This window comes from Chrysochloris asiatica, unplaced genomic scaffold, assembly GCF_000296735.1.
Source record: "Chrysochloris asiatica unplaced genomic scaffold, ChrAsi1.0 scaffold00518, whole genome shotgun sequence".
Classification (NCBI taxonomy): Eukaryota; Metazoa; Chordata; class Mammalia; order Afrosoricida; family Chrysochloridae; genus Chrysochloris; species Chrysochloris asiatica.
Window position 1 is genome coordinate 148,766 of NW_006409036.1, and position 13,778 is coordinate 162,543.

Below are 13,778 nucleotides of genomic sequence, written 5' to 3' on the forward strand. Positions count from 1 at the left end.
GTGGCAAACCAAATTATTGCCACCCAGGATTTATGGAGCATCCATGTGACTGACCTAAGTGATTCAGTCAGTAAGCCTTTCAGAGGTCAGAGTGGTACAGTGTGGCCCATGGTCCCAGGTGACAACCGTTGTTCATAATAAGTCATATTGTTAGCATAAACTATCTGGTGTTGAACAAGGTTCCAGGTATGTAAAGTCACTTACTAGGCAGAACATTTTAAAGGCTGAGAGGTTACCACCCAAAAGTAGGTCACGGACAGGTTTTTCTTTGGAATGTATGGAAGTTCATTGACTTTACTCACATACTCCAACACTGGGAATGGAGAATCTTGCAATGGGAACTGGTGGCTAGGATTTGTAAGTCCAGATCTTGATTCCAACTGAGGCCAACTGGTCCTGCCACCCCATGATGACCTCTGGGGGCACTGTTTTTATTTACTACACAAGGGTGGGTAGTAAAGGTGGCTTTTGAACATGATTTTCTTGCAGCCTAATTGACCAGGTGGGATATTAATGAGGTGTGGTGCTGTGGGATAAAGAACTGGACCACAAGATCAGTTTGAACACAAGGTCAGGGGTTCACATTCACCAGCCACTTCTCAAAACCCTAGACAGGGTTGCTACGTGCCGGAACCCACTCCATGGCACTTAACAACAATCCAAAGCTTGGGGGGCAACATGAAGGAAGTAAATAGAGAGAATCAAAGGTAGAACTAAGCTCCATTACCCTTAGGTTCAAGAAACATGACAACTTTTTGCAAATGAAATTAAACTTCAGTTGCATACCTACCCCCAAGATGGAAGAGAAATCCAAGCTCAGCTTTTTTTTTTTTTTTTTTTTACTACTCTTTCCCATGGCTTTCTGGATCCAAAAGAACTTTTGGGGAATAATCAATTGAGAAACTGGAAGGGCTCAAGATCATCTTGAATCTACCTATGTTGTTGTTGTTAGGTGCCATCAAGTTGGTACTGACTCACAGAGACCCTATGCAAAACAGAACAAAACACTGCCCAGTGCTGGGCCATCCTCACAATTGTTACCACACTTGAGCCCATCGATGCTGCCACTTTGCCAATCCATCTCTCTGGGGGGTCTTCCTCCTTTTCTCTGACCCTCCACTTTACCAAACATGATACCCTTCTCCAGCGACTGCTCCTCCTGATGATATGTATGAAGTATGAGAGATGAAGCTTGGCTATCCTGGCCTCCTAGGAGCACTCTGGCTGCACTTCTTCCAACACAGATCTATTGGTTCTTTTGGCAGCCCATGGCACGTTCAACATGCTCCTCCAACACCATAACTCAAAAGCATCAATTCTTCTATGGTCTTCCTTATTCACTGTCCAGCTTTCACATGCATATGATGAGGTTACTGAAAATACCACGGCTTGGGTCAGGCACACCTTAGTCCTCCAGGTGAAATCTACCTATAATCAACACTGTAACAAGTATGGTCAGAGACTTGAAACCGTTTATGGAGAGATGGGAGACTCCTCGGCTTATAAAACTTCCTGTTCCATGTTTGACTGCAGGAAACTCTGCCTAGGAGCTCAGTCTCTAATCAAAATGTCAGCCTCTAATGCCACTGCACATATGGACAGAGGTCTGCATCCTCAGAGGTCCTTTGCTCCTTGACTGCATCTTCCAACTCTTGGAACACTCCTTCAGCTTTCTTTTCTTTTCTTTTTTGAGGTTTTTATTATGAATTGAGAGAAAGTTTACAAGGCAGATCATCAGTTTTACATTAAAAAAATCATACACCTTGTTTCATTACAATGATTATAATCCCCTCCATGTACCAAAACATTTACTGATGAAGATCAAAGACCACAGCCTTCAGTATGGATTACATCTCAATGTAAAGAAAACAAAAATCCTCACCACTGGACCAATAAACAACATTCTTATCAATGGAGAAAAGATTGAAGTTGTCAAGGACTTCATTCTTCTTGGATCAACTATCAACACTCATGGAAGCAGCAGTCAAGAAATCAAACGACATCATATTGCATTCAGCAAATCTGCTGCACAAGACCTTTTTAAAGTGTTGAAGAGCAAAGATGTCAGCTTGAGGACTAAGGTGTGCCTGACCCAGCCATGGTATTTTCAATAACCTCCTCTGCATGTGAAAGCTGGACAGTGAATAAGGAAGACCGTAGAAGAATTGATGCTTTTGAGTTATGGTGTTGGAGGAGAATGTTGAAAGTGTCATGGGCTGCCAAAAGAACCAATAGATCTGTGTTGGAAGAAGTGCAGCCAGAGTGCTCCTTGGAGGCCAAGATTGCCAAATGTCATCTCTCGTACTTGGGACATATTGTCAGGAGGGACCAGTCACTGGAGAAGGATATCATGTTTGCTAAGATGGAGGTTCAGGGAAAAAGAGGAAGACCCCCCAACGAGATGGATTGGCCAAGTGGCAGCATCGATGGACTCAAGCATGGCAACAGTTGTGAGGTTGGCCCAGGACCAGGCAGTGTTTCGTTCTGCTGTGCATAAGGTCGCTATGGGTCAGTACCAACTTGATGGCCCCTAATAACAACAATATACCATTAAATAACAGTATTTCTCTCTATTCACTTTAGCTCTCTCTCTCTCTCTTTTTTTTTTTTTTTTAAACACTCAGGCATATCTAATAATTTACAACACCAAAGCTTTCTTGACAAGCCTGGATTTAAATTAATAAAGAAATTTATCCTCAAGAGGCAAAAGAAACATTTAGGGGGGACTCTGGTTTGGATTAAGGAGCCCTGGTGGTATTAGGAGTTGGACATTAGTATGCTAACTGCAAGGTCTTCCGTTGTTCAAACCCACCAGACGTTCCATGAGAGAAAAACAAGACTGTCTGCTCCCATAAAGATGCCTACCTCTTGATCTATGTACAGGTTCCTCCTGAGCACAATTAAGTCTTCTGGAATACCTATTCTTTACATTATCAATAGTTTGTTATCTGCACAGTTAAATATCTTTGCATAGTCCAAAAAGCACAAGTAAACATCTTTCTGGTATCCTCTACTTTCAGCCAAGATCCATCTGAAGTCAGCAAAGATATTCCTAGTCCTCTATCCTCTTCTGAATCTGATTTGAATTTCTGGCAGGTCCTTGTTGATGTGCTGCTGCAATCATTTTTAAATTTTCTTCAAAATTTTTCTTGTATGTGATATTAGGGATTTTATTTGTTGGTTTCCACATTCTGTTGGGCCACCTTTCTTTGAAATTGGAGAATCAGCTGACCTGATAGCTATCTTCTGTTTCTTGGCATAGATGAGTGAGTGCTTCCAGTGATGTATAAGATTGCTGAAACACTTCAATCTGTATTCCATCAATTCCTGGAGACTTGTCTTTTGACAATGCCTCCAGTGTAGCTTGGATTTCTTCCTTCAATATCATCAGTTCTTGATCATATGCTACCTGTTGAAATGGTTAAACATTGATTGGTACAGTGACTCTTTGTATTCCTTCCATCTTCGGATGTTTCTGATGCTTCTTCAATCATTCAACATTTTCCCCATAGAATCCTTCAGTGCTTCAAGTCAAAGTTTGATTTTTTTTTCTTCTTCAGTTCTTTCAGCTTGAGAAATGCAGCACATGATCTTCCCTTTTGGTGTTCTAATTCCAGGATTCTGGCACATTTCAATATAATACTTGACTTTGTCTTCTCAAGTTACCCTTTGAAATTTTCTGGTCAACTCTTTTCCTTCATCATTTCTTCCATACACGTTAACTTCCCTACACTCAAGAGCAAGTTTCAGAGTTGCTTCTGACAACTATTTTGGCCTTTTTTTTCTTTCCTCTCTTTATAATGACAGTTTGCATTCTTCATGTAGGATGATCTTGATGTCATCACACAATCCCTTTTGTTCTCAATCTGTAGTGTCTAATGCATCAAATAATGTCCTTGAGATGGTCTCTAAATTCAAGTGGGATGTGTTCAAGTTCATATGTTGGCTTTCCTGAATCTTATTTTAACTTTCTTTAGCTTCAGTATGGATTTGCATATGAGCAATTGGTAAATAGTGTGTTCCACAGTGATGTCCTGGTTCTGTTTTAGCTGATGATACTGAGCTTTTCAATCATCTTTTCCCACAGATGCAGTCAATTTTATTCCTGTGTATTCCATCTGGTGAGGTTCACATATATAGTCACCATTTATGCTGTTGAAGAAGGGTATTTGCAATGAATAAATTGCTGATCTTTCAAAATTCTATCATGAGATATCACCGAGGCCATATTTTCCAAATACTGATCCTTCCTCTTTATTTCCCCCTTTAGCATTCATCACTAGTAATTATCATTGCATCTTAATTGCATGTTTGATCAATATCAGACCATAGAAGTTAGCATAATTTGTCAATTTCATCATCTTTGGCTTTAGTTGTTGGTGTGTAAATTTGAATAATAGTGGTGTTAACTGGTCTTCTTTGTAGCTATATGGATATTATGCTATCTTAGATCTTGAAATACTATTTTTGAAGAATGCAGCGGCATTCCTTTACAATTTGTCATTCCTAGCACTGTAAGTCATACTACTGTGCAATTCAAAATGGCCAATATCAGTCCATTTCAGCTCACTTATGTCTAGGATAGTGATCTTTGTGTTCCATTTCATTTTTGACAAATTTCAATTTTTCTATATCAAGAATATACTGATAATCACTGGTGATTGGAATGCAAAGGTTGGAAACAAAGAAAAGGATCAGTAGTTGGAAAATATGGCTTTGGTAATAGAAATGATCCTGGAGATTGCATGATGTTTTGTTGTTAGGTGCCATCAAGTCGGTACCGACTCATAGCGACCCTGTGCACAACAGAACAAAACGCTGCCCAGTCCTGGGCCAACCTCAGAATTCTGCAAAAGCAATGATTTGTTCATTTCAGATACCTTTTTTAAATAGCATAAGAGACAACTATACATATGGATCTCACAAGGTGGAATACACAGAAATCATATTGGCTACATCTGTGGAAAGAGAAAGTGGAAAAGCTCCATATCATTAGCTAAAATAAGGCCAGGGGCAGATTGTGGAATAGACCATCAATTGCTCATATGCAAATTCAGACTGAAGATGAAGAGAATGAAAACAAGTCCACAAGAGCCAAAGTATGGCCTTGAATATATCCCACCTGCATTTAGAGATCATCTGAAGAACAGATTTGATACATTAAACACTAAAGCCTGAAGACCAGATGAGTAGTGGGATGACATCAAGAATACCATACATGAAGAAAGCAAAAAGTCATTAAGAAGACAAGAAAGAAGGATTGTGCTCATGAGGAACCTGCATATAGACCAAGAGGCAGTTGTTCGAACAGAACATGGGGACACTGAATCGTTTAAAATTGGGAAAGATGTGTGACAGGGTTGTATTCTTTCACCATACATATTCAACCTGTATGCTGAGCAAATAATCCAAGAAGCTGGGTCATATGAAGAAAAACGTGGCATCAGGATTGGAGGAAGACCCATTAACAACCTGCGATATGCAGATTACACAACCTTGCTTGCTGAAAGTGAAGAGAACTTAAAAAACTTACTGATGAAGAAAGATCAGACTATAGCCTTCAGTATGGATTGCACCTCAATGTAAAGAAAACAAAAATCCTCATCACTGGACCAATAAACAACATTTTTATCAATGGAGAAAAGATTGAAATTGTCATTTCATTTTTCTTGGATCAACCATCAACACTCATGGAAGCAGCAACCAAGAAATCAAACAACATATTGCATTAGACAAATCTGCTGCACAAGACCTTTTGAAAATGTTGAAGAGCAAAGATGTCAGCTTGAGGACTAAGGTGTGCCTGACCCAAGCCATGGTATCAGTAACCTCATATGCAAGCGAAAGTTGGACAGTAATAAGTAAGACTGTAGAAGAATTGATGCTTTTGAGTTATGGTGTTATGGAGAATATCGAAAGTGCCATAAGCTGCCAAAAGAACAAACAAATCTGTGTTGGAAGAAGTACAGCAAGAGTGCTCCTTGGAAGCCAGGATGGCCAGACTTTGTCTCATACTTCAAACATACTGTCAGGAGATACCAGTCAGTGGAAAGGGATATTATGTTTGGTAAGATGGGGGGGGGGGGGCTTAGAGAAAAAAAGGAAGACCCCCAGAGAGATGGATTGGCAAAGTGGCAGCATCAATGAGTCAAGCCTGGCAACAACTGTGAGGTTAGCCCAGGACCAGGCAGTGTTTTGTTCTGTTGTGCATAGGGTCACTATGAGTTGGCACCTAACAACAATAATAGCAGCAATTTTCCTAGATCCATACTTCATACATTGCTCTTATTATTCTGATTATTAATGGATGTTTTCAGCTGTTTCTTCTCATTTTGAGTTATGCTCCATCAGCAAATGAAGGTCCCCAAAACTTTGTTCCATCCATAGCATTAAGGTCCTCTCTACTTTGAGGGGGCAGCTCTTCCCCAGTTGTTTTTGAGTGACTTCCAACCTGAGGGGCTCACCCTCCAGCTTATATCAGTGTTCTGATGCTGTTCATAGGTTTTCAGGGCTAACCATTCAGAAGTGGTTCACGTCTTCTTCTTCCTCGTCTGTCTTATCTGGACGCTCCACTGAAATCTATCCACCATAGGTCACTCTACTGGTATTTAAAATACAAGCAGCATAGCTTCCAGCAGCACACAAGCCACCACAGTATGACAAACTAACTGACGACCATTTTTTAGTACCATCTAAACATTTCCATTCTACTGGGATGGGTCCCTTGTCTCCTTCTTTCTTTTTCCTTTTATTTGCAAAATTAACCTTGTTCTTTTAGCATCTATAGGACCCATAAGTGAAAGCTGGCACTACGAATCTGTTAAGGTTTCTTGATAACTTGCTGAATTGTGGAGAAGCAAGATTACACAGGGCGCCCATGCAAAAGTAGCTTTCTTAATCACAGAGTTTACCATGGCCAGCAGGTGAAGAGTCCAATCACCATAAAGCCAGTCTAGCCTAACTTGGATGTACAGCTTATCAGCTATTTCATTTAGTGTTCCATTTGGCAATTTGTAGAGGAAGAAGGGCAATCTCCCATCTCAGAGTAAACAAACTTCACAATGAGTTTTATCCAGTCTACCAGGCTAGCTGTCCTCTCTGAGATACTCTTCATGTACCACCTACATTATGTATAGCCATTTGTGATGGCTGTTCAATAGTGAGGTGTGTGTCCAGCAACAAACCTGACATACTCCTCCATTCTGCAGCACTTACAGACATATACATTATCCCTAAACTAGATACTCTCATAATACATTCAAAGAGCTCTGGTAGTGTAGTGGTTACGAGTTGGACTGCTAACCTCATGGTCAGCAGTTCAAAACTACCAGCTGTTCCGTGGGAGAAAGATGAGGCTTTCTGTTCCCATAAAGATTTACAACCTCAGAAAGCCTATACAGGGTCGCTATGAGTCGGAACCAACTCCATGGCACATAATCAACCAATCAATCAAATCATAATCCATTTTCATAAAGATTCCTCAGAAACCAATGATACTTACTGAACCACAAAATGAGATAACTCTTCACACTATACTCCCTGGTTTCAGTAGCTTCTTGGTTCTGCCCTTCTCCCATCAGGCTACTTTCTTGGTGAACAGAGGCCACAGGGGCATTTGTGGGTGACTCCAAGGCTAGTGGTTGTAGTTGTGATGGGCCAAAACCTTAGCGAGGCCCAGTGTCAGGATTTGCCGCCAATGCTCTTTCCTTTCCAATTAGGCGATTACAGATGACAACATGAAGTTGTATATTTCTAGCTACTTTGCATTGTCCTAGGTCAAGAGTTATATCCATTACCCCCAAATCCCACTAGTACCTTTTCCCTCTAGTAGCTGAATGTCAGCCCAGTTAGTGTGAATATCGTCGGTGATTTCTATCCCATCCAGCTGTCAAAGGTTTCTCATCCTTTTTCCACATATTCTTTCTCTTCCCAAACCACACATTTCTGTGAATCTCACTAGGCTGACACCAACACCGTGGACAAGAATAAACATTAGTTCCATCCACAGAACCTTAAGGTGTAACCAATTCCCCACTTTCCCACTTCTCAGTGTTCTCTGGCACTAGCTGCTCCTGCAGCGCTGTCGGTCACGGGCCACCAGAAGCTAGGTCAGAGCCCACAAGCTGAAGGACACCTTCGTTCAGACTGTCAAATAGGCAGCTGCCAACTACAAATTTGGGAAATCCATACAACACCCCAAACTATTGAAAAGCTGGCCACAGATTTGAGGTCTTCCCATTATCCCTTCAGGACGCCATGGCCTTCATGGGCCTTCCCTGGGTTTCCTCACTTTTACTTGCAGGCTCTTTTGGGTTCAATAATTTACTGCAATAAGTTACAGAATTCACAGAACGTATAATACTTATGATTTTCAATTATGTCAAAAGGATACCAATTAGGATGGTCATAAGAGATACATGGGCCAATTCTAAGAGGGTTCCCAGTGTGAAGCCCCCATGCCTCAAAGAAGTGCATCACCCTCCCTTTGCTAGCCGGGAAGCTCCCTGAGCCTCCATGTTCAGGACTTACATCACCCAGTCATGACTGAGCCCTTACTTAACATGATAGGCTAAGTCATGCCTTCTGAAATCAGTTGACATTGGCCTGCGAGGTGAGTCTTTTCTGGTCTTTCAGCTGATACTCTTGAGCACAAATCCTCTGGTGTGGTCTAGAAATTTCATATAAAGTCACTTCAGTTACTCCTAGTTTCTTCACCAAATTGTTTTCCATTACCACACAATCCAACAAAACCAAATCTTCTGCTATCGAGTTGATTCCATTCCTCATTTTTTTTTTAACAGTATGAAAAGTAGTAAAAAAAAAAGATCAAAACTCAAGTGTTACTTTAAAAACCACACCACTAAAGTTGTATTGAATACAAATGTGATTATCATCAAAAAAGATATTTTCTTCCCATAATATTTAGAATAATAGTTGGGTATTTACTCTCTGTTGTTAAATGCCACTGAGCTGGTTTCAACTCATAGCAACCCTGTATAGAGTTTCTGAAGAGTGACTGGTGAGCTTGAACCACTGACCTTGCAGTTTAAACCACCCTTGCAATCCAGCGCATTAACCCACAGTACCACACCAGGACTCTCTGTTCTTGTTAGGTGCCATGAGTCGGTACCAACTCAGAGAAACCCGGTGCACAACAGAACGAAACACTACCCAGTCATGGGCCAACCTCACAATTGTTGCTATGCTCGAGCCCATTGATGCTGCCACTCTGCCTATCCATCTCACCTATACAGGATTTCTGAGACTGTAAATCTTTATGGGAGCACACAGACTCCTCATCTTTGAATTGATGACTTTGTTAGCTGCCCAACACCAACACCACTCGTGCTTCTTTCACCACATAGTAGCCCAAGGATGTCAGACGGTTCTCGGATGCTGATAACAGGTGGATGTTGGCTGAAAGCAGAGAATACCAGAAAGATGTTTGTTTACTTATGCTGTATTGACTTTGCAAAGGCTTTTGACTGTGTGGGTATGACAAACTATGGACACATTGCAGAAAATGAGTATTCTGGAACATTTAATTGTGCTCATGAGGAAATTGTACATAGACCAAGAGGCAGCCATTCAGACAGAACAAGGTGATACTGAATGGTTTAAAATTAGGAAATTGTGCATCTCCCCTCACTTTCTGTGCCAGGGTTGCATTCTTTCACCATACTTATTCAATTTGTATGCTGAGCAAATAATCTGAGAAGCTCAATTATATGAAGAAAAATGTGGCATCAGGATTGGAGGAAAACTCATTAACAATCTGTGATATGCAGATGATACAACCTTGCTTGCTGAAAGGGAAGAGAAGAAAATACTTACTGATGAATATCAAAACCCACAGCCTTTGGTATGGGTTGCATCTCAATGTTAAAAAACAAAAATCCTCACCACTGGACTAATAAACATGATGATAAATGGAGAAAAGATTGAGGTTGTAAAACACTTCATCTGGCTTGGTTTCACCATCGCTCACAGAAGCAGCAGTCAAGAAATGAAAAGATGTATTACATTACGCAAATCTGCTGCACAAGATTTTTTTTTTTTTCTTTAACTTGTTTTTGTGAATAAGTAATAGTTTACATGGGAGAAGATTAGCTTTACATTCATCCTGTCGTATTTCATTTCATTGCAGTGATTACAATCCCCTCCATGCATCATCAGCCTCCATCTCTGGCATCACTGCTTCTCTGGGTAGGGTCCCACACTCTGCTCTTCTCCCTTGATGGTCCCAGGGACCTCAGCTCTTAGACTGCAAGATCAACCACTCCCCTCCTTTTGTTACAAAATGTCTACCTTTACATTTCCAAAACTCACAGTCAGTCCTGATAGCAATTATTCACTATTGAACCACAAGAGTCTTATTCCCATCTCCTTTCATCAGCCACTTCCAGGCAGATTGGAAACCACTCAGTGGAGATTCTACCTTCCCCTGGACCCCCTGGAACTAGGTTCCCCCTTGAAAGCTTGTAAGCCAGTCACTTCTTGCCTTTGTTGCTCCCCCCCTCCCCATTTTGGATAGCCAGTGTCTAAGTTGCCCACTCCTGTCAACCCTGTGTACCGAGAGGTGGGAATGATCCTTGCTGTAAAGATGTTCCCTCTTTTGAGCTACTACATCCGTAAGTATAAGTCAAGTTCATCAAATTGTAGTGGATTACTCTTTTTTTCCTCTTCTTTCTTCTAGTCGAGTTCTGATCATCCAGCCATTGAAGCCAGGTCAAGTGGGTATTATCTGCAAGTATGGGTGTTATGCATCTCCCCTCACTTCCTATCAGCTGGACACTTCACTCTCCCCTCTAGTCCTCTGTGGCCATGTCCCTGTCTCTGGGCCCAGGAGTCCCCAGAACAAGACCTTTTTAATGTGTTCAAGAGCAAAGATGTCAATTTGAAGACTAAGGTGTGTCTGATGGTATTTTCAATAGCTTCATGTGCATATGAAAGTTGGATTGTGAATAAGGAAGACCATAGAAGAATTGATGCATTTGAGTTATGATGTTGGAGAATATTAAAAGTACCATGGACTACTTTTAACTAGAATAAATCCAGAACAAGGTCTATGCAAAAAAAAAACATGTGCCTGGAGAGTTTATGTTATGTGTAATGATGTACATGCCCAGTATAGTGAAAAATCATGCTAGTTCCTATTTTCATAGAGTTCTATAATAAACATCTTCCTAGAGAGTCCAATAAACAACATACTTATCAGTGGAGAAAAGATTCAAGTTGTCAAGGACTTCATTCTTCTTGGATCAACCATCAACACTCACGGAAGCAGCAGTCAAGAAATCGAACGACATATAGCATTAGGCAAATTGCTACACGAGACCTTTTTTTAAATTGTTGAAAAGCAAAGACGTCAGCTTGAGGTCTAAGGTGCGCCTGACCCAAGCCATGATATTTTCAATAACCTCATATGCATGTGAAAGCTGGACAGTGAATAAAGAAGACCATAGAAGAATTGATGCATTTGAGTTATGGTGTTGGACAAGAATATTGAAAGTACCATGGGCTGCCAAAAAGGACAAACAGATCTGTGTTGGAAGACGTGCATCCAGAATGCTCCTTGGAGGCTAGGATGGCCAGACTTCATCTCTCATACTTCGGACATATTGTCAGGAGAGAACAGTCGCTGGAGAAGAATATTATGTTTGGTAAGGTGGAGGATCAGAGAAAAAGAGGAAGACCCCCCAGGAAGATGTACTGGCAAAGTGGAAGCATCAATGGGCTCAAGTGTGGCAACAATTGTGAAGTTGATCCACAACCAGGCAGTGTTTCGTTCTGTTGTGCATAGCGTCACTATAAATCAGTACCAACTCTATGGCACCTAACAAGAACAGAGAGTCCTGGTGTGGAGCTGTGGGTTAATGGGCTGGACTGCAAGGTGGGTTTAAACTGAAAGGTCAGTGGTTCAAGTTCACCAGTCACTCCTCAGAAACCCCCTACAGGGTCGCCATCAGTCGGAACCAACTCAATGGCACTTAACAACAGAGAGTAAATACCCAACAATTATTCTGACTACGATGGGAAGAAAATATTTTTTATTGATGATAATCACATTCATTTTTAATACAACTTTAGTGCTGTGGTTTGTTAATTATAACACGTTTCAAGTAAAAAAAAAAAAAAAAAAAAACTAATTTTTTTTTCAATTGCACCAAAAAGTGGTAAAATTGTATCATCCTGATTGGTCTATTTCATGAAGCAATCTCACAAGGAGCCAGTGGATTGGAATTCCAAGCTCTTTTAGGTTCGTGGAGAAGCCATGATGGCACAATGGTTAATCACTCCGCTACTAACCCAAAAGTCAGTTCAAACTCACCAGTCCATTACACGTTTGAAAGATGTAGAGGCTGCTTCCGTAAAAATTCACAGCCTTGAAAATCCAATGGGAGAGTTCTACTCTGCCTGGGTAATAAATGAGTTTAATCAGTTTGCTGTACTGTGGTGGCTTGTGAGTTGCTGTGTTCGGAAAGCTATGCCACCAGTATTTTAAACACCAGCAGGGTCACCCATGGTGGACAGGTTTCAGATGAGCTTCCAGACGAAGACAGACTAGAAAGAAAAAGTGACGAATCACTTCTGAATATTTAGTCACTGAAAACCTTATGAATAACAGAGAAACACTGTCAGATATAGTGCCACAAAATGAGCCCCTCGGGTTGGAAGGCACTCAAAATGCAACTGGGAAAGAGCTGCCTCCTAAAAGTAGAGTTGACCATGATGAAGCGAATGGAATAAAGCCCGTGGGAGAAAAGCCCATGGGACCTTCATTTTCTGATGGGGCACAACTCAAAATGAAGAGAAACACCTGTAAAAATCCATTGAAAATCCGAACATGGAATTACGAAGTATGAATCTGGGAAAATTGGAAGTTGTCAAAAATGAAATGGAACGCATAAACATCGATATCTTAGGCATTAGTGAGCTGAAACAGACTGGTATTGACCATTTTGAATCTGATGACCACATGGTTTACTATGCCGGAAATGTCAAATTGAAGAGGAATGGTGTTGCATTCATTGTCAAAAAGAACATATCCAGATCAGTCATGAGGTACAACGCTGTCTGTGATAGGATAATATCCATGTGCCTACAGAGAAGCCCAGTTAATACCACTATTATTCAAATGTATGCACCAACCACAAAAGCCAGTATGGATAAAATAGAAGAATTCTACCAACTTCTTCAATCTGAAGATTGCACTCAAGATGTACTGATCATTACTGGTAATTGGAATGCAAAGGTTGGGAGCAAAGAGGAAGGATCAGTAGGTGGAAAATATGGCTTTAGTGATAGAAATGATGCTGGAGATCGCCATGATAGAATTCTGCAAAATCAATGATTTGTTCATTTCAAATACCTTCTTTAGACAGCATAAGAGACGACTATACACATGGACCTCACCAGATGGAATATACAGAAATCAAATTGACCACATCTGTTGAAAGAGGTGATGGAAAAGTTCCATATCATTAGTCAAAATAAGGCCAGGGGCAGATTGTGGAACAGACCATCAATTACTCATATGAACTAAATTGAGGCTGAAGAAAATGAAAACAAGTCCACAAGAGCCAAATATGACATTGAATATATTCCACCTGAATTTAGAGATCATCTGAAGAACGGATTTGATATATTAAACACTAACGACCGAAGACCACAAGATTTGTGGGATGACATCAAGAACATCAGACAGGAAGAAATTAAAAGGCATTAAAAAAAACAAGAATGAAGGAAAAGGTCAAAATGGATGTCAGAAGAGACTC

At 40.7% G+C, this 13,778-nt stretch overlaps 1 protein-coding gene across 1 annotated transcript in view; it reads right to left on the minus strand.

Moving 5' to 3' along the window:
- Positions 1 to 9,319: 9,319 nt before the first annotated feature.
- Positions 9,320 to 13,778, minus strand: part of LOC102832875 (zinc finger protein 699-like) — a 40,566-nt gene continuing 36,107 nt past the window's right edge. Inside the window, exon 5 of the mRNA XM_006877505.1 lies at positions 9,320 to 9,417. Coding sequence (XP_006877567.1) covers positions 9,320 to 9,417 — 98 coding nt within the window. The remainder of the gene's footprint in view (positions 9,418 to 13,778) is intronic.